The following is a 24,964-nucleotide window of genomic DNA, read 5'->3' as shown; positions in this document are numbered from 1 at the left end:
GGTGTGGAAATCCTATTGCCCAACGCCAAAGACATTGTTTGAGGTGAAGGGAGCAAGTTACCATGTTCATTTTGTCCACTCAGAAAGTAGGCCCAGCCCACTGCAGCAGAAGCCCTGCGTCTGCCAGTTTACAGTATCACAGTATTGATCTGTCAGGGACTGTTTGCACCCAAGGCAAAGTTTTATCTGTCTGTTTGCGTTGTTCAAACTTGTATACATGACTTGTTAATGCACATTAATATTAGAAGTATTAGGGCACACACTCTATGGAAATGCATTGAGCTGGGAGCTCAGCTGAGATTAGACATGTTCCTAACATCTGTGTACACAAGTACCAACGAGTGGCTGATCCTGGGGGAAAAGCAAGTAGGCCTAGCGCCACGGTTTATGCACTTAGAGATGTTGATTTCCAGATATTGCGAAAGTGTGTCCGTCCTCCCCTCCCCCCACCTCCTGCCCTCCTGGAAAGCTTCTGTGGACATAAACTGTGGTATTTTTGCTAGGAATGTCAACCCTGCGGAAATATTGGTTTCCCAAGTCCACCAAGGTAGAGCCGCATCCGTTCTTGGAATAATGTCTATAAGATTGCTAAAGGAGTCCTGGGTTTGAAATAAATATTTATCCAGTTCCTCTTCTGAATGTCTTTTGTGGATGGCAACATGGAATCAGAAGGATGCAGGAAGACATCATTCCCAAAAGTAACTTGAATAGGCGCACCAAAAGTGCCTTAACTTATAGGAGAGGTTGATCTATGTACTCCTTTCCACAAGTCTTATTCGACGTTCTGGGTCCTTGACAAGATGGGCTTTCACTAACAAGTCATCACGGGAGGGGAAAAACCTGGTGTACATAGTAGGAAGCTGGCTCTGCATATACTATACCAAAGTGAGGTATAGTGTGCACAGAGCCCAGTGGAACCCCAAAGGTAGGCAGAGGTAAAAGTAGATAACCCCTCACTCTCTATTTGTGGTAGTGTGGGTGAGCAGTAAGGCAGTATCAGAGGACAGTGTTAAGCATTTGTTTTACACACTCAGGCAGCAAATCATGTCACATATTCAAAGACTGAACTCAGACCAATTTGTGTGTATAAAAATATTATTTAGTTATTTTATTTCTAGAACCAAGCCAGGCCTGATGCAGGTAAGTGAAATAATACTTTGCAGGTATATTGCAGTTGAAATATAATTGAAATGCAGTAGGATGCAATTGGTTTATTTATAGGTAAGTCAACAGTAAAAATGTATTTACAGTTACTTTTTAGATTACTTAGTACATTACTTTGAAGATTATTTTTTGAGTTACTTTTTCACTGGGACGTTTCGGAGAGAAAAGTAATTCAGTTTTTGTACATTTGCAGTTTTTCAAGGTTTCATACAAACCAACTCCACGCTTAGAAGAATTCTCAAAGAAAAGCTGTCAATGCAATCTTATGGGAGAAAATTAAGTTATCGGTTTACAGGTAAGTACTTGGTTGTGGGAGTTAGGTTTCTGGGGTTAGAACCAGGGTTCCCCAGGGTTGAGGATGCACTCTCAAAAACACCCTCAGCGGCACTAGGGTGGCCGGGTGCAGAGTGCCGAGGCCATATGTTATCCAAAGGGGGCAGGGGGCCTCCGGTTGGTGGCGGGTGACTAGCAGGCCACAAGGTTGTGGCAGCAAAGCTCCTAGACTTAAGTTCAGCGCAAAGGGGGTCCGAGTTAGTACACAAGGTGCACCGCACCCACAGAGGCACAGCGGGTGCTGGGTGTTGTTTTGGTGTTGGGTGCCCTGTTGTTTTCAATGGGGGTTGCAGGTTTTGGTTTTTGGCTGCATGCTCGGTCCAGGAAGGCTTACTGGAGGAACTAATAGCTGGGCAGGTAAATTGGAGAGCTCGAGGATGTAGGGTTGTCTCTTTCAAGGTCGGATTTCACCTTACCAGGCCACTTGCAGTTAGGAGGGTCTCTGTGCAGAGGCTGCAGGCGATGCCGGGGGAGTCCTGGAGAGGTCAACCCACGGTGTACTTGGAATATGAAGCGCTGGGGGACCTCGCTGGGACCATTGGGCCACTCTGACTCGGGCCTTAAGCGTCAGGTGCAGTGGTGGTTCCTGGCATCGGGTATCTTTAGCCTCAGCAGGCTCGGAGTCTTTCTTGGCTGTTTCTTTGTGGAAGGGAGTCAGTCTTCCCAGGGGTTCTGGAGGTCACTGGCTGCAATTCAAGGCAACTTTTGGTGCAGGATCTATGGAAACTGCAGAAGGGCTGGGGCCAAGTCAGTTCTTCTATGCAGTCTCCTATGCTGAGCGACTTTTTTCGTCTTTCGTAGGTTGCGGGAATCTGTCTTCTTGGTTCATGGCTGCCCCCTAAATACTGTATTTAGGGAGCGTTTTAGGGGTCTCGAGGTCCGTAGCCAATGGACTAATGAACTTAGGTTGACTACACCCATGGAGCACTCACCCCACGTGGGGGAGTGGGCACAATCCTTGATACTGCAAGATGGCGGCCACTGAATTGTTGGCTTTGCCAACCCCACCTTGAGGGGTGGAGTTGGCAAAGGTTTGTACACTTTCTGGGCTGTGCTAATTTTTCCCGCCTGTCTTCCCGACGAACAGTTGGGGAGAGAGGAAGGGGGCCTGCTCCTGTTAGCAGGAGAGGCTGGGATTCGCGTTACAAAGGAAGCAAGGCCTTTGAAGCTCCCCGGCACAGATGGCTCTTCCTGGCCTGGGGGAGGTGTGACCACCTCCCCCCTGGAAAGGCTATGTTCCTGGATTCAGGGAGCGGAGGCTCCCACCCCAGGGGTCCAGATGCATGGCTCGTGGAGGCAGGCTGGTGTGTAGCAGTCAGGGAACCCACCAGAGGTTGGTCATTTTTCAGGGGGCATCTCTAAGATGCCCTATGAGTGCATCGTATAATAAATCCCACACAGGCATCAGTGTGGGTTTATTATGCCTAGAAGCCATTATGGTGCTGTGGAGTTTGTAATGACAAACTCCTAGCACCATATACTCTTAAAGGCAGCACGGCACTTACGTCTAAGAATTGGTCTAGACACTGTAGAGGTACATGGTTCATACACCTGGCTGACAGCCTTCCTTTCAGGGAGGACACAGAGGATCCAGTTAGCAGATCAGGTCTCTGAAGTAGGTACCTTAGTTTGTGGAGTCCCGCAAGGGTCCGCACTTTCTCCACTTCTATTCAACTTATACCTACAACCATTGATAGAATCCCTGGCAAACATGGGCTGTAAAGTTTTTAATTATGCCGATGATACTCAGCTATTGCTGAGTATCGACAATACCATATCGGCTCAGTCCTTAGCCCAAGACATATTACGGTTCACAGTGAACTGGATGTCGTCCAACTTATTGAAAATAAATCCAGACAAAACGGAGGTTCTTGTAGTCTCTACCTCTACCTCCCCCTGGAATGACCTGTTTTGGCCACAAGAACTTGGACCTACCCCAAAACCATGCTCTAATGTAAAGAGCCTTGGGATGAAAATTGACCAGGAACTATCAATGACCAACCAAGTGTCCGCTGTGGTTGGTTCATGCACTAATCTGATCAGGCAGCTACGTAAGCTCGCCCCTTTACTCTCAAGGAGCATGCTCCAAACTATCGTCTCAGCCACGATTGTGTCGAGAATTGACTACGGCAACGCACTATACCTAGGCCTCCCTAAAAACTCCATCAATCATCTACAAGTCATCTTGAATGACGCAGCCCGCCTGATATTTGGAGTACCTAGGCGGACTCATGCCTCTCCCTTACTTTATAGGTTGCACTGGCTCCCCTTGAAACAAAGAGTTGAATTCAAGAGCATGTGCATTTGCCATAAAGCAATCCATGGTCAGGCGCCAGCCTACATAAAAGATAGGCTCAGAATCTATGAACCTAAGCGCGCCCTCAGATCCTCTGATTCCCTCCTACTGTCCTGCCCACGTTTCAAACTGGCAACAAAAGGAGGCAGAGCTTTTTCAGTTCAAGCACCCACCATCTGGAACAAGCTACCGGAGGTGCTTCGTAGAGAGGCCAACCTTCTCCGGTTTAGGAAAACCCTGAAAACTTTACTTTTCAACGACGCATTTACATCTCCGTAGTTAATTTAACATCTCTATCTTCACTTCGTCCTCTTGTTGCTGTACTTTGTCAGAAGCGCTTTGAGACCTGTCGGTGAGTTGGCACGATACAAAACTCAGTTACAAATTACAAATTACTCTCACCAGTGGTATAGTGCACCCAGCTAGAGGGGTGACGGACTATGCCAGGGCAGTGGGTTGCAGGCATGGCACATAGGAATGTGTGCCATGTCGACTTCGCTTTTCTCTGCACCAAAACATGCAGCCTGCAATGGCAATGTGTGTGTGTTAAGGTACAGGACCTCTAAGGGTGGCACAATATGTGCTGCAGCCCTTAGAGGCCCCTCCCTGGTCACAGTGCCCTTGGTACCCATGGCACCTTTTACAAGGGACTTGCATGTGGCCAGAGAGGTGCCAATTGGGTGTAGACAGGTAAAGTTTTAGGAAAGAACATAGGCCCTGGAAACCTGATTGGCAAGGACCCAGGGCCTATCAAGTCAAAATGCATATCAAATCTGGCAAACGTGTGTGTGTGGGGGGGGGGGGGGGGGGGGGGTTACTGCAATAGAAACCCAGCTGTCTATACCCATCCCATCTCAAATATGCAGCCACAGGAGTTAAACATTAATGGCGGCCACTCATTTTGAACCTCAAATATTTGCAATGTTTTGGATATATGAGGCTATGGAAATATGCATCATGGCCATCCAATGTTGTCACATAGTCTCCTTGATTCATAAGTTAAAGGTTGTCTTGAAGTGCGACCATGCAAAATAGCCCGTTACTTGAGGTATTTGTTTAGTTTCTGAAGATCTAATATTGGCCTCCATTCTCCAGATTCTTTTCTTCATCAGGAAGAAGTGTGAGTAGAAATCCATATTCTGCTGGGAGAAGGGCATTTGATCTGTAGATCCCTTGGCAAACATGGTTAGAAGTTACATTTGTAAACAGCGGAGGTGGAGATGGGATCTCATTTGAGGTGGAATATGTGATGGTTTCGGGATACATTTTAAAGTAGTCCTGATTGTTATCAGGCCCAGAAACCAACAATCAGTGGTGACACTCTCCCATCATCGGTAATAATTAGCCATGTCCTCCAAATGAATTCAGGGGGAAATTCTGGTTCATCACTCTTCTGGCGGACTCCTTAGACTGAATTCCTTGCTATCTTTGAGGGGCTTGCTTTGTGTAAGTGGCTGGTGGTGAAGCCCTATACTACTGAAGAACTGTTGAGGAGGTTGATAGTGATAGCTTTAAGATGGACATGATCCTCTAAACAAAAATTGACCTCGACTTCTGCCTTTACAAAAAGGTTGGTTCCATCTCTGTTGGAAGTCACCAAGTGATCTTGCTGAGTCTGTACCAGTTTTGATAGACCGTACGGCATTTACACATTCTTGCCAAAAAGTGCTTCTCCATTATAGGGTATGTCCAAGACTTTACTCTGGGCTTCTGGCCTGAAAGAGGTCTACTTCAGTCTGCACTACATTCGGTAAATTGCAGCACTTGCAAGCTGTCTGAATCCTGTAGATGGAATATCCATTGCACAGTCCATCATGGATGGCGCAATGGCCTACCTTGGACCTGGTAAACCAGGTTCGGGTCTGGGCTCAACACAGTGTGATTCTGGGCAAATCCCTTAATCGTCTCTTGCCTAAAAAACAAAAATGAATATATCCTTGTTTAATGTAACGGGTCCTCATGTTTAGGGCTCCAATAACTTTGGATCGAGTTTGCGCTTTATAAAAACTGCAAAACTACACACACAAAAGTTTCTTTTCCACATCCTCCCATGAAGAATACTTTTGGCTCCGGTTCTCGTCTTCCAGTAGAAGGCAGAGGTACACTCTGATGTCCAACCACACCTGCCTGTCAAATAGACCAAGAATCGCTAATGAATAGGCAGCCCCCACTGGAGTGGCTGCCATGGTGAAGTACTTTCTACCTACATTATCTAATCATCTTCCTTCCCAGTCTGGTGGTGTAGAACAGAGTAGCAGTGTTCAAGCATGTTCTTTGGGCAGCTTGCATAACTATGGAAAAGGTCTGCGGATAGCTTATTAGGCAGGCAGATAAATTATCTGGTGCCTTGTATTTGTCACCAGACGAGGCACTACTGCTGCTACGGTTGCAAGATCGTTCATGACCTTTTCACCTGCATTTGACACAAAATCCATAATCTGGTTTGATTTTCACTCTCTGAAGTCATACAAGAAATAATCTGAATGGTTCATTGGAACTGGCATGTAAAATCTTTTAGATATTTGTTTCAAAACAGCATGAAAACCTCCCATGTCAACCCATTGAGGAGTCTGCGGAATGCGGAGTAGTTGGTGGAGAAATAGGCCCTAAGTAATCATCCCATTTAGAGCTCATGTCTTGAGAGGCATCGTCATTAACTTCTCTTTCTTCTCGGTTGGCATCTGAATAGATGTCATCACTCACTGCAACAAAATACTGGTCTTGATGGAGGAGTTTGGCTAGTGTAACTGTGGACTTGAGAATTATAAAGTATATGGTGTACGAAAAGGTGATTGTGTCTGTAAAATTGGCGATTGTGGCGAAGATGTTTGTTTTGGCAATTTTGTTTTTAATGGCTCTAGAAACATTTTAGATCTATCAGCCAACATAAGATGTTCACGGCTCACAGGACTTGCATCAATTACTGTTAGTACTGCATTACTTGCTCCATACTGTTCCTATTCCTGCAGGTATTCAATAGGCCTTGAATCTGGGAGGGCTGTCACAGAAGGACCACAATGGTGAAGAACGGCCCATACTTTTCTTGAGCAGGAAGCTATTCCCTAGGGAGAAGAACTACGCCGTAGTTGAAAAAGATGCCCTGGCCATCAAATGGGCGGTTGAAAGTCTCAGATACTACCTGGAGGGACGAGAATTTGTTTTGTACACCGACCACGCCCCGCTGGAATGGATGGCCCGCAACAAAGGACAAAACGATCGCGTCCTTCGTTGGTTTTTGTCTCTACAACCCTATAGGTTCAAGACTTTGCAAAGAAAAGGTGTTGATCAGGGAAATGGCGACTACCTTTCCCGATATCCTCCCTCTCCAACCAGATCAAGAAAGACAGCTAGGGGAAGGGGATGTGAAGGGGACACGCCCCCTACCTCGCCTAGTCCGCCGTATCACTCAAGGTCCCGGACATCTCCGACCGATCCTCCGGTCTCTCAAGCATCTCGGACTTCACCCTTCTCTCCTCCTTTGCAGGACCCAATCACGACAAGCGGACAACAGGTGGAGGACGCTGGAGAGCGGCCGCAACTCATGGGAGATTTGCGGCAGGGCACGTGAGTAACGAACCCTTTGTATATTGAAGAGTGTAAATAGCCGTAGCTTTAAGGCACGACCGCACGTTTGCACTTATCACTGTATATATTGTATAGTACCGGTTCCGTCACGGATGTCACTGTACAGACTTCCCGCACTTGTTCACGACGGCACCAACCCCTCTTTTTCCCCGATACTCTGTTTCCTTTCCCTCTTGACCCGTTCCCTACCCTCCTCACGGACGTTCTTATCCCACACCCCTGGTGACGGTATTCGGTATCAAGACAACGTACCACAGTCAAACTAACAGCCCTTTCTCTTTCTCTCCTTCCCATACCTCCGAGGAACCACCATCCCCTGGACCTGCTGGACGACCCCAGTCAACGCCTATCCCAAGAACCAGCCCTTCCGAAGAACTACTGTGACGACTGACGACCAAGCATCACCCCGAAGCCATCCCTGTTCTTTTCATTCGTCACGAACTGAAACCTCTGTACATTAAGAATAAAAACCGGCTCAGAAATAGCCCACTATATACGGCCTCCACGCCTGTTATTCCGGTCCGCACACAGCCCACGATCACAAAGCCATATGGCAGATGTCAGTTCAAAGTGAAGTTTTGATGAATGGTCTTCTGTCCGCTTTCTTTTATGAGCTTTCATAGCCATCAAAGGTGCTTTCACCCTCATCCCCTTAGACAGGGGTTTCCTTCGTCTTTGACATTTGAAGGAAGATCAGCAATCTCCAATTTCCATTTGCTAAAGGCTTTCAAGAAAAGGTTCTACAGGTCTTTTAGCTCTTGGTTTTATGAGAGAGGGCTCAGCTTTAAGCCCACTACTCTTCAACATCTATCTTACACCATTGGCGGATTACATCACGAAAATGGGGGTCAAGGTGATATCCTACGCGGATGACACCCAGCGGATGTTTTCTTTCGAAGATGTATCGTTGTAAGTCTTTGACTCTTTCAGAGGTTGTCTGAAAAACATTGCCATCTGGATGAACAATACGTTTGTAAAGCTCAACGCTGATTAAACGGAGGTCCTGTTCTTTAACCAAGCCGCTCCCCCCCCCCCGCAGACCTTTGGCGGCCTGGAGAACTCGATGCTCCTCTTGTGCCTAAGGATTCGGTTAAGAACCATGGCGTCCGATGGGACAAAGACCTGCCCCTTTCGACACATGTCCAGCACGTTTCTGCAGCCTGCTTTGGAAAGATGAAAACTATTAGAAAATGTATCGACTTTCTGCTGGAAGAATGACGAAGAACTGTTGTGCATGCCTTGGTGACCTCGCACTGCGACTATGCCAAAGACCTCTATCTGGGCCTGTCAAGCTGCTTGATCAGAAGGCTGCAGATTGTGCAGAATGCCGCCGCGAGGATGATTCGTAAGGTTCCACTACACCAGCTTATCTCCCCTCACTTCAGGCAACTCCATTGGCTCCCAGTCAACAAGAAAATGTAATTCAAGGCCCTCACGTACGCATTTCGGGCCTACAAGGGCAGTGGCTCGAGCTACCGGAGGAAGAGACTTTGCCCTTTCCAGCAGGGAAGGTCCTTAAGATCCAACCAAAAACATGATCTCGCTGGTTCTCGCTTTGCCAAATCAAGGCTAGGGGTAGATCGTTTGAGGTTGGAGCCTCCCGACGCTGGAATGACTTGCCTCTTCATCTGCGCATGCTGAACTCTGAACTGGAGTTCAGAAATGCTTTGGAAACGTGGCTGTTCAAGCATAGGGATTAGCACCTCGCTCGCTCCGCTCGGTTTTCTACCCTAGCGCCAGGATATCTCTGCGGAGGTAGCTGTGCGCTTTATAAATGTCTTTTTTTATTATTATTATTATTATAAAAAAATATATTTTACCATATAACTACAAATACATGGCAACAAAATATAGGTTCACTTTTGATAAATTACTTTTCAGGCTTTATAAACCATGGTATTTAGAAACCGCAGGAGGCGTAAGTGGCAGCAAAGGACAAGATCAGTGCCCTTACGTTAGCTCCCTAAGGTTATAAGAGGTGTTACAGATTATCAAACGAGGCTTTAATGCCCACCCTTGTTCCCATAAATTTAGATTACTAAGGCTGAAAGAACCAAGGTTGGATAAGAGGAAGTCATTTTTGTCTAGGTTCAGCATCCTCAGCCATAAAGAGATGAAGAGGGATGTGCCCACGAGGCGTGAAAGTTCACCAATAGTGTGGAATTCCTATTGCTCAACACCCAGGACATATCTTTTTAGGTTAAGGGCAAGAAGCGGTCATGTTCATTCTGCACACTAGGAAACCAGAGACCCCTTGGCTGCCAGTTTATTTCACTACAGTACAAATCTGCCAAAGGCACCGAGGCAAGGATTGGATTCAAAGGTTTAAGTTGTTCAAACTGGTATACACGAGTCATTGATGCAAGGCCTTTAACAACAGGTCAAACACTACAAAGGAATGCACTGAACTGTCAGTCAAGCTGACTGATAGTCGTTCCAGCATAAAAGTGTGTACAAATATTTGCAAAACTTAACAATTTCACGCCATCTACAATGCTCTCAGCATGCTTACATGTATAAGCATAAAAGCAAGTCTGTTGATTATTTGAACAAAAAAAAACATTTAGTTTAACTACTGTGCAACTTTAAATATAATTTCTCGTAGACACAATTTAGTAAAACGTGCTTGATGCTTGTTAATTAAAGAAGATCAATGAGAGTCAGAATAAACCCATTGTGGGATACCAAAAACAAATTAGGCACTAATGCCATAGGTTTAAAACTGAAAACTTTTATGATCACATTCATTTAGACGGACAGATGTAACAATGATCCCAAAGAAGTAGAATGCTTTTACTTCCTCACTTACAACAGAAATAGCAACCCAAAGGCAGAGATTGTCAAAGAGCCATAGAAACATTATAGAGACTGGCTCCTTCAAAAAGGCAAAAGTCACTGTGCCACTAGCCTACAGCGCACTCCTTACCTGCTCATTTGTTGTGCGGCCACGAGCGACGAGCACCATGTGGAATCCAGTGAGTCCAGCAACAGGGATAAAAAACAAGCCGGCCACACTCATCACAGCCATACTAGGGATATACAGTCAAGGAAAAAGAAAACATTCAGCAAAGGAAATAACAGGTGATAAAAGTAGCAAGGGGTGTGCACAAAAATGAAGTGTGCAGAATCGAACAGAAAACAATAGGAAAAGGGCAAGAAAAGTATGTGGGCATAGAAAAGACATGATAGAACTAAGGGAGAGGAAAAGGCATAATGTAAGCAGAAACCTGTTGCGAAACTGGTTTTAATGCAAGCTGCAGACCCTAACGCAATTCAAAAATTCAAGCCTAGGATTCGCAAGAGAGCAGATCTTCGCTTCCAGAACGAGCACCTTCGATAAAGGAAATTTTGCACACATAGCATACCCATAAACTGAGCCGATGCTCAATGCCACCACAAATGTCCTCAAGATACAAGGGAGTTATTCAAATGTTTATTCGGACTATTGGTGAACAGTGACTGAAATTCAATGGAGTAATACCGGTCAACTTAAACGGCATAGGTCAGCAGATGCTTGCCTCTCTACATCGGTTCTTCAACTGGAGGATTGAACCCTCACTTCCATAAGATCCGTAATTAGGTCAACAGCACTATCATTACAGCTCAGAAGACTGGTGCGCCTCAAACCCTTTTGGCAGTGGAGTCCCATACTAGGATAGCAACATGTACGAAGGGACCCCCTCAAAAAAATACGTTGTGGCCCAGGAACAGAGGGGAAAGAAACAATTCTAATGTGGAAGTTGTTCCTGCGGTGGCCTACTAATTCACTTGAACAACTAAGTTTATAAGTATCTAACCAGGTGACAAAAAATAGAAAAACTACTGGAATTATTCAAAACGTATAAAATTTATTTTTCTCTTTTTTTATATATCTTTTAGTTTGTGTGAGTTCTGTTGTCAATCAGAAATCACAGGACATACATTTATCAATTCATATCAAAAACTTTTCAATTCATATCAAAAAACTTTTTTTTCCAGACAAACACAGTTGAGTCCTAAATATCTACAAAGAAAAGAATATGTACATAATACAAAATTATTCAATAATAACCCTTGGTAACACCCATATCTCTCAACACACTCACGTGCTAACAACCATACCACACTCAAACTCCAGACTAGGATGGTGAAAGGAACTGGATTAATATTTTAGCAAGATGACAATGCTAAAGAAGATCGGGCCAAGATGTAACTTTAGGCTCCCGTCGCAGGTCTACGCGCGTTTCGGCAGCTTACACCGCCTTCATCAGGACCATTTTCATCATATCTGTGCAGATACCAAGGGATCAGTATTATAACACAGCAACGGAGTCACCCAAAAGGGACGTCTTCAGTACATTTCAGGGGGCAGGACGTCCTATGCCGCCAGTAAATAGCTTTATTTTAAAGTTTAGAAAACTTATTTAGCTTCGGCGGAGGAGGCTTCGTGCGGCGTGGACATATGGCCCCAGACTGCGGTATCTGTAAGGGGACTGACTGGAATAAAGTAAACAGACACAAAGGATCTCTCACGCATATTGAAATTACGGTGTAAAATATGCCAGCTGATCATCGAAGCCCTTAGCCTCCTCCTAACCTCAGCCATCTACGAATAAGCTGTAAATCAAAAAAAGCTAAATAAGTTTTCTAAACTTTAAAATAAAGCTATTTACTGGCGGCATAGGACGTCCTGCCCCCTGAAATGTACTGAAGACGTCCCTTTTGGGTGACTCCGTTGCTGTGTTATAATACTGATCCCTTGGTATCTGCACAGATATGATGAAAATGGTCCTGATGAAGGCGGTGTAAGCTGCCGAAACGCGCGTAGACCTGCGACGGGAGCCTAAAGTTACATCTTGGCCCGATCTTCTTTAGCATTGTCATCTTGCTAAAATATTAATCCAGTTCCTTTCACCATCCTAGTCTGGAGTTTGAGTGTGGTATGGTTGTTAGCACGTGAGTGTGTTGAGAGATATGGGTGTTACCAAGGGTTATTATTGAATAATTTTGTATTATGTACATATTCTTTTCTTTGTAGATATTTAGGACTCAACTGTGTTTGTCTGGAAAAAAAAGTTTTTTGATATGAATTGAAAAGTTTTTGATATGAATTGATAAATGTATGTCCTGTGATTTCTGATTGACAACAGAACTCACACAAACTAAAAGATATATAAAAAAAGAGAAAAATAAATTTTATACGTTTTGAATAATTCCAGTAGTTTTTCTATTTTTTGTCACCTGGTTAGATACTTATAAACTTAGTTGTTCAAGTGAATTAGTAGGCCACCGCAGGAACAACTTCCACATTAGAATTGTCCCATACTAGGATAGCCATAAGGACGCAGCTGCCTCTCCTTCTGAAAGTAGTTTCAGAATTTAAGATCTACCGGTTAATTTAGCCATCAAACTACCGCTGCTGAACATTTTTTACTTTCACTTCAGATGAACAGAGTTCTATGGCTTTGCACAGACAAGGCCAGACTTCCATAAGACTAGACTAAGCAGCTGCTTTTCTCATGTAGCCCAACTGGGCTCAGGCCCTTCCTTTTATAAACATTCCATCGCCCATAGTAACATTTTGTCAGGTAAACCTAGAGTTCATTGAGCTAGAAAAAAAAAAGCTATGACTGCGTGGCTGAGACATTTCCTTTTATCAAACATCTGAAAAGCAGCCGCTTGGATGCCAGCCTACACCTTTCAAGACATTGATTTCTTGATTTTCACACAACAGTGGTCATTCTACTCCATGCCCCCCTGATATTCCTTAAGGACATCATACACACTGCAGCACATCTCATTCAGGGCCAGAAGAAATATGATCACCTCAGTCCCACCCTGATGGAACTCCATTGGCATCCAAGGCCAGCCCACACCATCTTCCACAAAAGCAGCATTATTTTCAAAGCAATGGCATCTAGAACCCCCTCTTATCTTGCATCTCTGGTATCTTCAAAAAAGCAGCATTATTTTCAAAGCCATGGAATATAGAATCCCCTCTTATCTTGCATCTCTGGTATCTTCAAAAAAGCAGCATTATTTTCAAAGCCATGGAATATAGAATCCCCTCTTATCTTGCATCTCTGGTATCTTAAAAAAAGCAGCATTATTTCCAAAGCTATGGCGCCTAGTACCCACTCTCATCTTGCATCTCTGGTAGTTCTCGGCATATGCGCAACCAGGACACCCTCAGATGCAAGCTAAGAACGGTAAAAGAAAAAAAACAAGAAAACAGGCATTTTCCATCTATGCGCTCAGGAGGTTAGACTACTGCAACTCTCTGCTGCTGGAGTCCCCGAATTATCTTATGGACAGACTTCAAAGAATCCAGTCTGCCGCGTCCAAGCTAGCCCTAGGATGGCCTACAAGGTCTTCCTCCTCTAGGGCTCTGGCTCAGCTGCACTGGCTCCCGTTGAGACAGAGTCCAGTTTAAGTCTCTGTGCCTGGTGTTTAAAGACCTCCATGGGTCGGGTCCTGTTCTTTTGCAAAGCAAGTTCGCGCGGCATGTGCCGGTCCGTAACCTTCGATCCTCCTTGGCTACACTGGTGAGGATACCAAGGTTTAAGAAAACCAAAGCAGGAGGCAGATCATTTGGTGTGGCGGCAGCGAAACTGTGGAATGCTCTTCCGGTCGAGCTCAGACAAACCACTGACCTCCAACCGTTTAGGAGGAGTGTAAAAACCTGGCTATTCCCGAAGTCCTAGATTGTCACCAGTCTTGACTTCCCCCCCCCCCCCTCCCCCCTGTTACGAGCCTGCCAGCGCTAAGATGCCTGCTAGGTGACAGTGCGCTTTAGAAGTGAAATAAATAAATAAAATAATTTAGGAGAGAGTCGGTTCTTTAAGGACACTACATCACAATGTATTAACCGTCCACAACTCAGCTTCCGCTTCCATTCATTTCAGACCTTAAGCCTGCTTTTCACCAGAGACAGCACTCCACTGCCTTCTGGCGAGGTTCGTGCTGTAGAAATAGCACAGAGCTTTCTCTGACATAGGTTAAGCAACTGAGCCAGCTTTTTGAATAATTCTCTATTTAAACTACATTCTAGACATGAAAACTGCTGCATGTGCCATGTCATCAAGAGTCGCTGGAGAGAAGATTTTTGAAGTTTCCTTCTCTATTCTTATGTTTAGAACTATCAGGGAAGACCCTACGACAAAGGAGAATGATTACTACTTGCAGTCCTTGTTCTGCAGGCATCTTCATTGAAGTCATGAACCTTGTAGAGTTTGTACTGGATTCGTCTCCCTATACTCGTCAATGAGAACCAACTCTGAAGAACAGCTAGTACAAGGTATCATGGGATATGGAAATCTATGGACTCCACTGTGACAGAGTACTTGCTAACTCTTTTCAACAAAAGCTTCTATTTAGGCTTCCCTTTTCCTCTCTATTTACACATGCGAGTCAGCAGCAGGTGTTTATAGGAGCTGCAAGGCACATTTGAGAAGGTCCTTTTTAGGTTTTGCCTCGCGAAAAAGATACGCTCTGCGCATCTTTTTTGCGCAGGCAAAAACCTAATGAGTACTGTGTGTGGGTTTGGGTCGGCCCTCGTCATTCATTGGCTGGCTCCATAAATGGAGCCTAGCCATTGGACGAGGGGCCTGTCCGTCAATGCCGGAGGAGACACGGGGGCGTTCCCGACATTCTTTGGCTTTTGCCGACGTCACGCGACGCCGGGAACGCCCCCGATTCTGGTCCGGCATTGCCGGCACCCGCCTTCCTGCTCCGGCCGTCTTCTGCGTCTCTCCTCCCCCTTTCCCGCCCCCTCCCGCCCTCCTGCTCATTAATACCTGCTGCAGTTCAAGAATGCTTCCGAACCTGGAGGCCAAATTAATGACAGGCCATTCTACGAGAATCCTATCAATGGAGTGCTTAACTTTCTGGAGATTTAACATGTGAAAGCATTTGATCATATCACTGGGCAGTGGAGACAACGGGGTCCGGTTTGCAGAATACACCATTTAAATCAGAATTTCGCCTTTGACAATAAATTATGACGTAATGCAGCTAACACAAATGTAACGTGTGAAACTGCAGACTTATGTTCAGCCAGGATTTTAGGACTGTTACTCTGCACTGTGAAATACTTTTTTTCGCATCTCCGAGCACTGACTGCTTCAGAGTGGAGCTTCAGAGTGGAGCTTCAGAGTGCAGAGTGGAGCTTCAGAGTGGAGCTTCAGAGTGGAGCTTCAGAGTGCAGAGTGGAGCTTCAGAGTGGAGCTTCAGAGTGCAGAGTGGAGCTTCAGAGTGGAGCTTCAGAGTGGAGCTTCAGAGTGGAGCTTCAGAGTGGAGCTTCAGAGTGCAGAGTGGAGCTTCAGAGTGCAGAGTGGAGCTTCAGAGTGGAGCTTCAGAGTGGAGCTTCAGAGTGCAGAGTGGAGCTTCAGAGTGGAGCTTCAGAGTGCAGAGTGGAGCTTCAGAGTGCAGAGTGGAGCTTCAGAGTGCAGAGTGGAGCTTCAGAGTGCAGAGTGGAGCTTCGGAGTGCAGAGTGGAGCTTCAGAGTGCAGAGTGGAGCTTCAGAGTGCAGAGTGGAGCTTCAGAGTGCAGAGTGGAGCTTCAGAGTGCAGAGTGGAGCTTCAGAGTGCAGAGTGGAGCTTCAGAGTGCAGAGTGGAGCTTCAGAGTGCAGAGTGGAGCTTCAGAGTGGAGCTTCAGAGTGGAGCTTCAGAGTGGAGCTTCAGAGTGGAGCTTCAGAGTGGAGCTTCAGAGTGGAGCTTCAGAGTGCAGAGTGGAGCTTCAGAGTGCAGAGTGGAGCTTCAGAGTGCAGAGTGGAGCTTCAGAGTGCAGAGTGGAGCTTCAGAGTGCAGAGTGGAGCTTCAGAGTGCAGAGTGGAGCTTCAGAGTGGAGCTTCAGAGTGCAGAGTGGAGCTTCAGAGTGGAGCTTCAGAGTGCAGAGTGGAGCTTCAGAGTGCAGAGTGGGGCTTCAGAGTGGAGCTTCAGAGTGGAGCTTCAGAGTGGAGCTTCAGAGTGGAGCTTCAGAGTGGAGCTTCAGAGTGGAGCTTCAGAGTGCAGAGTGGAGCTTCAGAGTGGAGCTTCAGAGTGCAGAGTGGAGCTTCAGAGTGGAGCTTCAGAGTGGAGCTTCAGAGTGGAGCTTCAGAGTGGAGCTTCAGAGTGCAGAGTGGAGCTTCAGAGTGGAGCTTCAGAGTGCAGAGTGGAGCTTCAGAGTGGAGCTTCAGAGTGCAGAGTGGAGCTTCAGAGTGGAGCTTCAGAGTGGAGCTTCAGAGTGGAGCTTCAGAGTGGAGCTTCAGAGTGGAGCTTCAGAGTGGAGCTTCAGAGTGCAGAGTGGAGCTTCAGAGTGGAGCTTCAGAGTGGAGCTTCAGAGTGGAGCTTCAGAGTGGAGCTTCAGAGTGGAGCTTCAGAGTGGAGCTTCAGAGTGGAGCTTCAGAGTGGAGCTTCAGAGTGCAGAGTGGAGCTTCAGAGTGGAGCTTCAGAGTGGAGCTTCAGAGTGGAGCTTCAGAGTGGAGCTTCAGAGTGGAGCTTCAGAGTGGAGCTTCAGAGTGGAGCTTCAGAGTGGAGCTTCAGAGTGCAGAGTGGAGCTTCAGAGTGGAGCTTCAGAGTGGAGCTTCAGAGTGCAGATTCAGAGTGGAGCTTCAGAGTGCAGAGTGGAGCTTCAGAGTGCAGAGTGGAGCTTCAAAGTGGAGCTTCAGAGTGGAGCTTCAGAGTGCAGAGTGGAGCTTCAGAGTGGAGAGTGGAGCTTCAGAGTGGAGCTTCAGAGTGGAGCTTCAGAGTGGAGCTTCAGAGTGGAGCTTCAGAGTGGAGCTTCAGAGTGGAGCTTCAGAGTGGAGCTTCAGAGTGGAGCTTCAGAGTGGAGCTTCAGAGTGCAGATTCAGAGTGGAGCTTCAGAGTGCAGAGTGGAGCTTCAGAGTGGAGCTTCAAAGTGGAGCTTCAGAGTGGAGCTTCAGAGTGGAGCTTCAGAGTGCAGAGTGGAGCTGCAGCTTCAGAGTGGAGCTGCAGCTTCAGAGTGGAGCTTCAGAGTGCAGAGTGGAGCTGCAGATTCAGAGTGGAGCTTCAGAGTGGAGCTTCAGAGTGGAGCTTCAGAGTGCAGAGTGGAGCTGCAGATTCAGAGTGGAGCTTCAGAGTGCAGATTCAGAGTGCAGAGTGGAGCTTCAGAGTGGAGCTTCAGAGTGGAGCTTCAGAGTGGAGCTTCAGAGTGGAGCTTCAGAGTGGAGCTTCAGAGTGGAGCTTCAGAGTGCAGAGTGGAGCTTCAGAGTGCAGAGTGGAGCTTCAGAGTAGAGCTTCAGAGTGCAGAGTGGAGCTTCAGAGTGCAGAGTGGAGCTTCAGAGTGGAGCTTCAGAGTGGAGCTTCAGAGTGGAGCTTCAGAGTGGAGCTTCAGAGTGGAGCTTCAGAGTGGAGCTTCAGAGTGGAGCTTCAGAGTGGAGCTTCAGAGTGGAGCTTCAGAGTGGAGCTTCAGAGTGCAGATTCAGAGTGGAGCTTCAGAGTGGAGCTTCAGAGTGGAGCTTCAGAGTGGAGCTTCAGAGTGGAGCTTCAGAGTGGAGCTTCAGAGTGCAGAGTGGAGCTTCAGAGTGCAGAGTGGAGCTGCAGATTCAGAGTGGAGCTGCAGATTCAGAGTGGAGCTTCAGAGTGCAGATTCAGAGTGCAGAGTGGAGCTGCAGATTCAGAGTGGAGCTGCAGATTCAGAGTGGAGCTTCAGAGTGCAGATTCAGAGTGCAGAGTGGAGCTTCAGAGTGGAGCTTCAGAGTGGAGCTTCAGAGTGCAGAGTGGAGCTTCAGAGTGGAGCTTCAGAGTGCAGAGTGGAGCTTCAGAGTGCAGAGTGGAGCTTCAGAGTGGAGCTTCAGAGTGCAGAGTGGAGCTTCAGAGTGGAGCTTCAGAGTGGAGCTTCAGAGTGGAGCTTCAGAGTGCAGAGTGGAGCTTCAGAGTGCAGAGTGGAGCTTCAGAGTGCAGATTCAGAGTGGAGCTTCAGAGTGCAGATTCAGAGTGGAGCTTCAGAGTGCAGATTCAGAGTGGAGATTCAGAGTGGAGCTTCAGAGTGCAGAGTGGAGCTGCAGATTCAGAGTGGAGCTGCAGATTCAGAGTGGAGCTGCAGAGTGCAGCTTCAGAGTGCAGATTCAGAGTGGAGCATCAGAGTGCAGATTCAGAGTGGAGCTTCAGAGTGCAGAGTGGAGCTTCAGAGTGCAGATTCAGAGTGGAGCATCAGAGTGGAGCTTCAGAGTGGAGCTTCAGAGTGCAGAGTGGAGCTTCAGAGTGCAGAGTGGAGCTTCAGAGTGGAGCTTCAGAGTGCAGATTCAGAGTGGAGCTTCAGAGTGCAGAGTGGAGCTTCAGAGTGCAGATTCAGAGTGGAGCTTCAGAGTGCAGATTCAGAGTGGAGCTTCAGAGTGCAGATTCAGAGTGGAGCTTCAGAGTGCAGATTCAGAGTGGAGCTTCAGAGTGCAGAGTGGAGCTTCAGAGTGGAGCTTCAGAGTGGAGCTTCAGAGTGGAGCTTCAGAGTGGAGCTTCAGAGTGGAGCTTCAGAGTGGAGCTTCAGAGAGGAGCTTCAGAGTGGAGCTTCAGAGTGGAGCTTCAGAGTGGAGCTTCAGAGTGGAGCTTCAGAGTGGAGCTTCAGAGTGGAGCTTCAGAGTGGAGCTTCAGAGTGGAGCTTCAGAGTGGAGCTTCAGAGTGCAGATTCAGAGTGGAGCTTCAGAGTGCAGAGTGGAGCTTCAGAGTGGAGCTTCAGAGTGCAGAGTGGAGCTTCAGAGTGGAGCTTCAGAGTGCAGAGTGGAGCTTCAGAGTGCAGAGTGGAGCTTCAGAGTGGAGCTTCAGAGTGCAGAGTGGAGCTTCAGAGTGGAGCTTCAGAGTGGAGCTTCAGAGTGGAGCTTCAGAGTGGAGCTTCAGAGTGGAGCTTCAGAGTGGAGCTTCAGAGTGGAGCTTCAGAGTGGAGCTTCAGAGTGCAGAGTGGAGCTGCAGATTCAGAGTGGAGCTTCAGAGTGCAGAGTGGAGCTGCAGATTCAGAGTGGAGCTTCAGAGTGCAGATTCAGAGTGGAGCTTCAGAGTGGAGCTTCAGAGTGGAGCTTCAGAGTGGAGCTTCAGAGTGGAGCTTCAGAGTGGAGCTTCAGAGTGGAGCTTCAGAGTGGAGCTTCAGAGTGGAGCTTCAGAGTGCAGAGTGGAGCTTCAGAGTGTCAAGAGCAATGCCAATAGCTCTAACTTTAACAAAGGCAAAACCATTGCATTGTAAATGCTTGTTAATGTACTTATAGATCAATTGCTTAAATATACAGACATTTTTGCCTGGATAGGCTTTTCATAGGGGATTTGCTGCATGTTGTCAATCTCAGCTCTTCACCCTTTCACAATTTGACACAATGGATATTAGTGTTCCGGTGTCCCCTCACGTAGCTGGCAATTATTCGGAGATGTAAGGCTATCAATGAAGATCGTATAGTACAGGACCAATATTTATTAGGTAACCTCACCAATCTCCTAGAAACTAGGTTTGAGCAGTCATAAGAGCTCCATGCACATCACTCCTTACCTACCCGAAAGAGATCTTTACAGAAAGGGAGATGTTTCAAAGTTTCAACATGCTAATTTACATAGTGATTATGCAAGTCATATCGAAGGCAGTCTTACGATTGAGCAGATACTTCATTTGTGAGGGCACTCAAAGATAACACTTTTTTTTTTTACATTTTGTAAACAAACGCTCCTTTGCACTCACTGCTCTAGAAGAACCTCTTACAAACACTTAACTGGAATCAAATCAAATCAAACACATTTATAGAGTGCGCTACTCACCCGCTAGGGTCTCAAGGCGAATAAATTTGCATACAGCAGGTGTTCTCTTGTGCCTCCTACACAAAACAACAACCTCATCTCAAAAATACCCTCACAGAATCCTGGATGGGACGGTCTCCTTCAGACACATTCTCAAACAAGTCTTGTCTTAGGCCCTGACTCCCTCCTAGACAGAAGAAGTAAGACCCGGTCAGCATTTGCCCTCTCCCCAAAGGACGGGGAAGGAGAGATTATTTTTAGAAGGTACCAGCATTAATAAAGAAGAGGGATGGCATAAGGTTACTTACCGAAAAAGAACAATTGTGAATATCAATAACAACAATAAGAATAGACCTGTGCTACTGTAGTACACCCCAACAGAAGGATACGTGACAGCCGTGTGGACTCTGGACAGGTCCTTCGCGTGGTGCAGGACATACACAAGCCCAAAGCCAAAAACTCCCATGATGTGGATGGTTAGGGAGAGAAGAAACAGAAAGAAGTAGCGGTAGTTCCTACGGCCGATGCAGTTGTTCACCCATGGGCAATGATGGTCAAACTCCTACCAGAGAGAAAAAAAAGTTATGTGATTGTTGTGATGATCCCGGCTATCAATGTCACGCTGCCACTGAACTGCTTTACCTCAACACAATTGTCACAGACGCTGCAGTGTGAGCACCGTGGTGGGCGGTAGAAGCGGCAGGTGGAGCACCATTTCATTCGAACTTGAATGCCTTTGATCTCCACGGTTTTGTACAGTGGGGCGCGGAAATCATCTTCCTTGTCCTCGTCTTCCTCAGCTAAGAGAGAAAAGGAGGTATGAGTCAAGAAATTAAGAAATATCGCACCCCCGCCTGCGTTCACTATCTATACCGAGCTCTATCTCCACAACGGTTCACCAGAGGTAGACGGTACTCACCTCGTGGAAAGATGCCAGGGTCCATAAACGTAGCCATGCTGAAGTTGGCCAAAACGAAGAGAAAGACCAATGCATTGTAAATTGGGATCACGGCCGACAATGAGTAACTGAGCCATGGACACCTGCAAAGAAGAGAAAAGCTTTAAAAACGAACAGTCAAGAAGACCACATCTTAGTTTGCCCACTATCCTACTCCAATAATAATACCATCTCTATGCTACTATCAGCTTTAACCATAGAAATAACACTACTTTTGCTGCTAGCCTTAGTTCCTTGCATTTGCTAAATCAGCTCCCAATCACAGCAATTCACAATGACATCACCATAAAAGAATCAGTAGGGGAGAAGCCCTATTATTTTTGTTTCAGAGTTTTCTCAGGTGCGGCAACAACATACACTATTAATTCATAAGTAAAGCTGAATGTATTAATTTGCTGTGCTGTCATACTGTTCATCAGTACTTTTATAAAAAATATCAATATCTTAAGTGATAAATTATAAAGTTGCAACATTGAAGGTGGCGTGGTGAGTTCAACTCAAAACACATCTTAATAATAAACCCAGAGATGCTGAAACAGCTTATTGTAGGAAGCTGGGTTTCTGTTGCAGTAACCCCCCCCCGCTTTTTGCCAGACTACTAATGCACTTTGACCCTATGCGCCCTGGGTCCCTGTCAATCAGGTTCCCAGGGCCTGTGTTCTTTACCAAAAATGTACCTTGTACCCCCAATTGGCACCTCTGTGGCCACATGTCAGTCCCTTGTAAAAGGTACCATGGGTACCAAGGAAACTGTGGCCAGGGAAGGCCTCTAAGGGCTGCAGCACTTTTTGTGCCACCCTTAGAGGCCATGTACCTTTACACTCACACACTGCCATTGCAGGCTGCGTGTTTTGGTGCAGAACAAAGTGACGAGTCGACGTGGCACACATCCCTGTGTGCCATGCCTACTACCCACTACCCTGTCATAGGTCAGACACCCCTGTAGCTGGGTGCACTATACCAGTGGTATGGGCACAGGTGCATGAATCCTGTACCCCTACAGTGTCTAGACCAATTCTTAGACATTGTAAATGCAATAATGCCATTAAGAGTATATGGTGCTGGGAGTTTGTCATCACGAACTACACAGCACCATAACGTCTTTACTGAAAACTGGGAAGTTTGGTATCAAACTTCTCAGCACATTAAACACACACTAATGCCAGTGTGGGATTTAATAAAAAATGCATTCAGAGGAATCTTAGAGATGCCCCCTGAGAAACGACCAACCTCTGGTGGGACCTCGGACTGGTACACACCAGTCTGTCACCATGAGACATGTTTCTGGACTCCTGGGGTGGGAGCCTTCGCTCCCTGAGCCCAGAAACAAAGCCTTTCCTGGGCGGAGGTGTTCACACTTCCCCCACACCAGGAAGACCCATCTGTGGCATGGGAGATTCAAAGGCCTTGCTGCCTTTGTAATGTGACCCCAAGCCTCTCCGGCTACCAGGAGTAGGCCCCCTTCTGGTCTCCCCTCCTTTTCAGGGGGAAGACAGGTGGGAAAAATTAGCCAGGCCAGGTGTGCCCACCTCTGCCAATCCCACCCCTCAGGTGGGGGAGGCGAGGTGAAGCCCACTCTTCAGTGCCCGCCATCTTGCAAATGGCAGGCACTCCCCAATCAGGATTAGGGAGTGCTATATTTGCTATATTATTTGATTTGCCAAATACTGCCCGGTCTACCAAGCTGTCCCATGTCATTTATATATCAAGTTCCGCCAATGATTTTCTCAGATAGGCTCCCGTGAATTTGGAATGTCTTGCTCCATCTGGATTTAAATTTCTTTCCAGCATAGACTATTCAATGACTCAGATGCACGAAATTTGTGGCATCGTTTCACGAAGCTGCACATGCTCCGGAATTTCTGATTCTGAAGGCCGAATTCCAGCCGAACCGGAGCTGGGGAGGGGGACTTTGGTAAGTTGAAAACGGCTTTATAAACCTTTGTCTGGAGTTCGTTTAACAGTTCAACCTCTTTACCGTACCAGACTACTAGGGCATACGACAATGTGGGAAGAATTTGTGCTGCCATCACTTTTAAAAGATTGGCATGGTTCGGGCAACCCAATTTTTTAGACAGTAATCTATATGCAAAAATTAACAATTGTGTTTTTGCTTTTTTTTTTATTATTTTTTATTGAAATATAACTCAGGGCAAAAAAGCATACATCAAGATTCGTTATTATCCACAAACACATCAAGGCTGCGAAATCATACCATACATGGTCGCTGTACTGTAACATGAGGGCATATCCACACCCAGTACCCCGTCCACCCTCCTCCTTCATAAATACATCCCCACTACGGGGAAGCATCCTCTGCAGTAGTGTCCTGCGGCTCACAGATATGTCCTCTAAAGTTGATCCACGCCCCTCACACTTTTTCCCACTTTCTCGGGCACAAACGACGAATAAAAAACTCCTTCTCCGACACCATTGCCTCATCCATATCTTTACATCACTTTTGGAGTGTAGGCAGCACATCCGACCCCCTACAACACAGCAATATTACGTTTCGCTAGCATCATACCCAACATAACCCAATCCTGTTGTTGGTGGTGGTGGTTTAAGTCATTTGGTTCTGGTAGGATTGAGATTCCCATTGCCTGGGAGATCGTGCGCATTACTTTGGCCCAGTATGCTGCAACGTGTACACAATCCCAAATAGTGTGATAAAATGTGCCCTCCTCCCCGCAATTTCGTAGACAGTACTTGTGTGGGGCCGCTCCCATTATAAAAAGTGTTGATCTAGTGTAATACGTGCGGTGCAGCACCTTGAGCTAGACCAGTCGGAGCCTAGAGGGAATCGCCATCTCACGGGATGAAGACAGGGCTTCCTGACATTCAGAATCATCGAGGTCGCCCACATCCCGGGACCAGGTCTGTCTCGACGTGGGGTCTGGTAAGTTGTGGACTATTTTACGGTACGTCAAGGACGTTGCCCTGCTTGTCATGTGTTCTGTCAAAAGTCTATCCTCTAATGGGGTGGCTTCCTGCAAAGAGGTGCCCGGTGGTATCACCGTCTGGAGCGCATGCCGAATCTGCAAGTATCTAAAAGTCTCCCTCTGTGCCATGCCGTACTGTGCCTGTAGCTGTCTGAACTCGATCACTGCCCCTTTTCTCCAAAGATCCCCCACCGCAGATATACCTATATTGTCCCAATTCTGAAACCCCTTGCTTCAACGCAGGCGACCTAGTCTCTGTGAGTCCCATAGTGGTGTCATTTGTGTGACAGTCTTTGCACATTTTAGGCGGGCGTGCGCTTGATACCAGATACGTATTGTGTGCTCCGTAGGGCCAAGCAAATTTCAGGGTCCTCGGCCATTGTATAGAGTACCCATCAGTCCCCTGCCCTCTAGGCTTTGTCTGTCTGCGTGATATGCCGGTTCATTCTGTGGGGTATGTAGCCAGAAGTTTATCTGCTTAAGATGCGCCGCCCAATAATAAAGCTCCACATTCGGAAGCGCTATCCCTCCGTCATACCAGCTGCGCACTAGTTTATCTTGGGCGATCGGTGCTGGTTTGCCCCCCCCCCCACAGAAGGCCGGAGACGTCCGCAGCTATGGCTTTAAAATAGGCCGGTGGGACCGAAAACGGCGTGTTTTCAAGTACATATAAAAAACGCGGGAGTGCCATCATTTTGTATAATGCCGCTTTCCCCAGCAGTGTGAGGGGGAGACCGCGCCACATCTTCACATAACGTCTAAAGCGGTCTAACAGGGGCTTTAGATTTTTCATATAAAATTCACCAGCGTCAGACGTGACGTAAATGCCCAAGTATTTAAAGGCTTCGTCAATAATCCTCAGCGGACAGGCTGCAGGCAGCAGCGGTGGCGGACCAGTCAATTCATAAAGAACAGACTTTGACCAATTTATCGTATATCCGGACACTCTACCAAATTTCTCACAAATATTCAACAATTCTAGGATTGATTTTCTAGGAG

At 46.8% G+C, this 24,964-nt stretch overlaps 1 protein-coding gene across 2 annotated transcripts in view; it reads right to left on the bottom strand.

The window, feature by feature from the left end:
- The window catches only part of ZDHHC5 (zDHHC palmitoyltransferase 5), a 485,133-nt gene that overhangs the window by 220,320 nt on the left and 239,849 nt on the right, over window positions 1-24,964 (bottom strand). For both annotated transcript variants that reach the window (XM_086953378.1, XM_086953377.1), the window contains 4 exons: window positions 20,985-21,106; window positions 20,708-20,865; window positions 20,455-20,627; window positions 10,305-10,407 (listed from right to left, as the gene is read on the bottom strand). In XM_086953378.1, coding sequence (XP_086809504.1) covers window positions 10,305-10,407; window positions 20,455-20,627; window positions 20,708-20,865; window positions 20,985-21,106 — 556 coding nt within the window. The remainder of the gene's footprint in view (window positions 1-10,304; window positions 10,408-20,454; window positions 20,628-20,707; window positions 20,866-20,984; window positions 21,107-24,964) is intronic.

Source organism: Lissotriton vulgaris, chromosome 1_2 (genome assembly GCF_964263255.1).
Source record: "Lissotriton vulgaris chromosome 1_2, aLisVul1.2, whole genome shotgun sequence".
In the NCBI taxonomy this organism is placed as follows: Eukaryota; Metazoa; Chordata; class Amphibia; order Caudata; family Salamandridae; genus Lissotriton; species Lissotriton vulgaris.
Note: the sequence above shows the minus strand (reverse complement) of the source record. Positions and strands in the feature narration are given on the sequence as shown.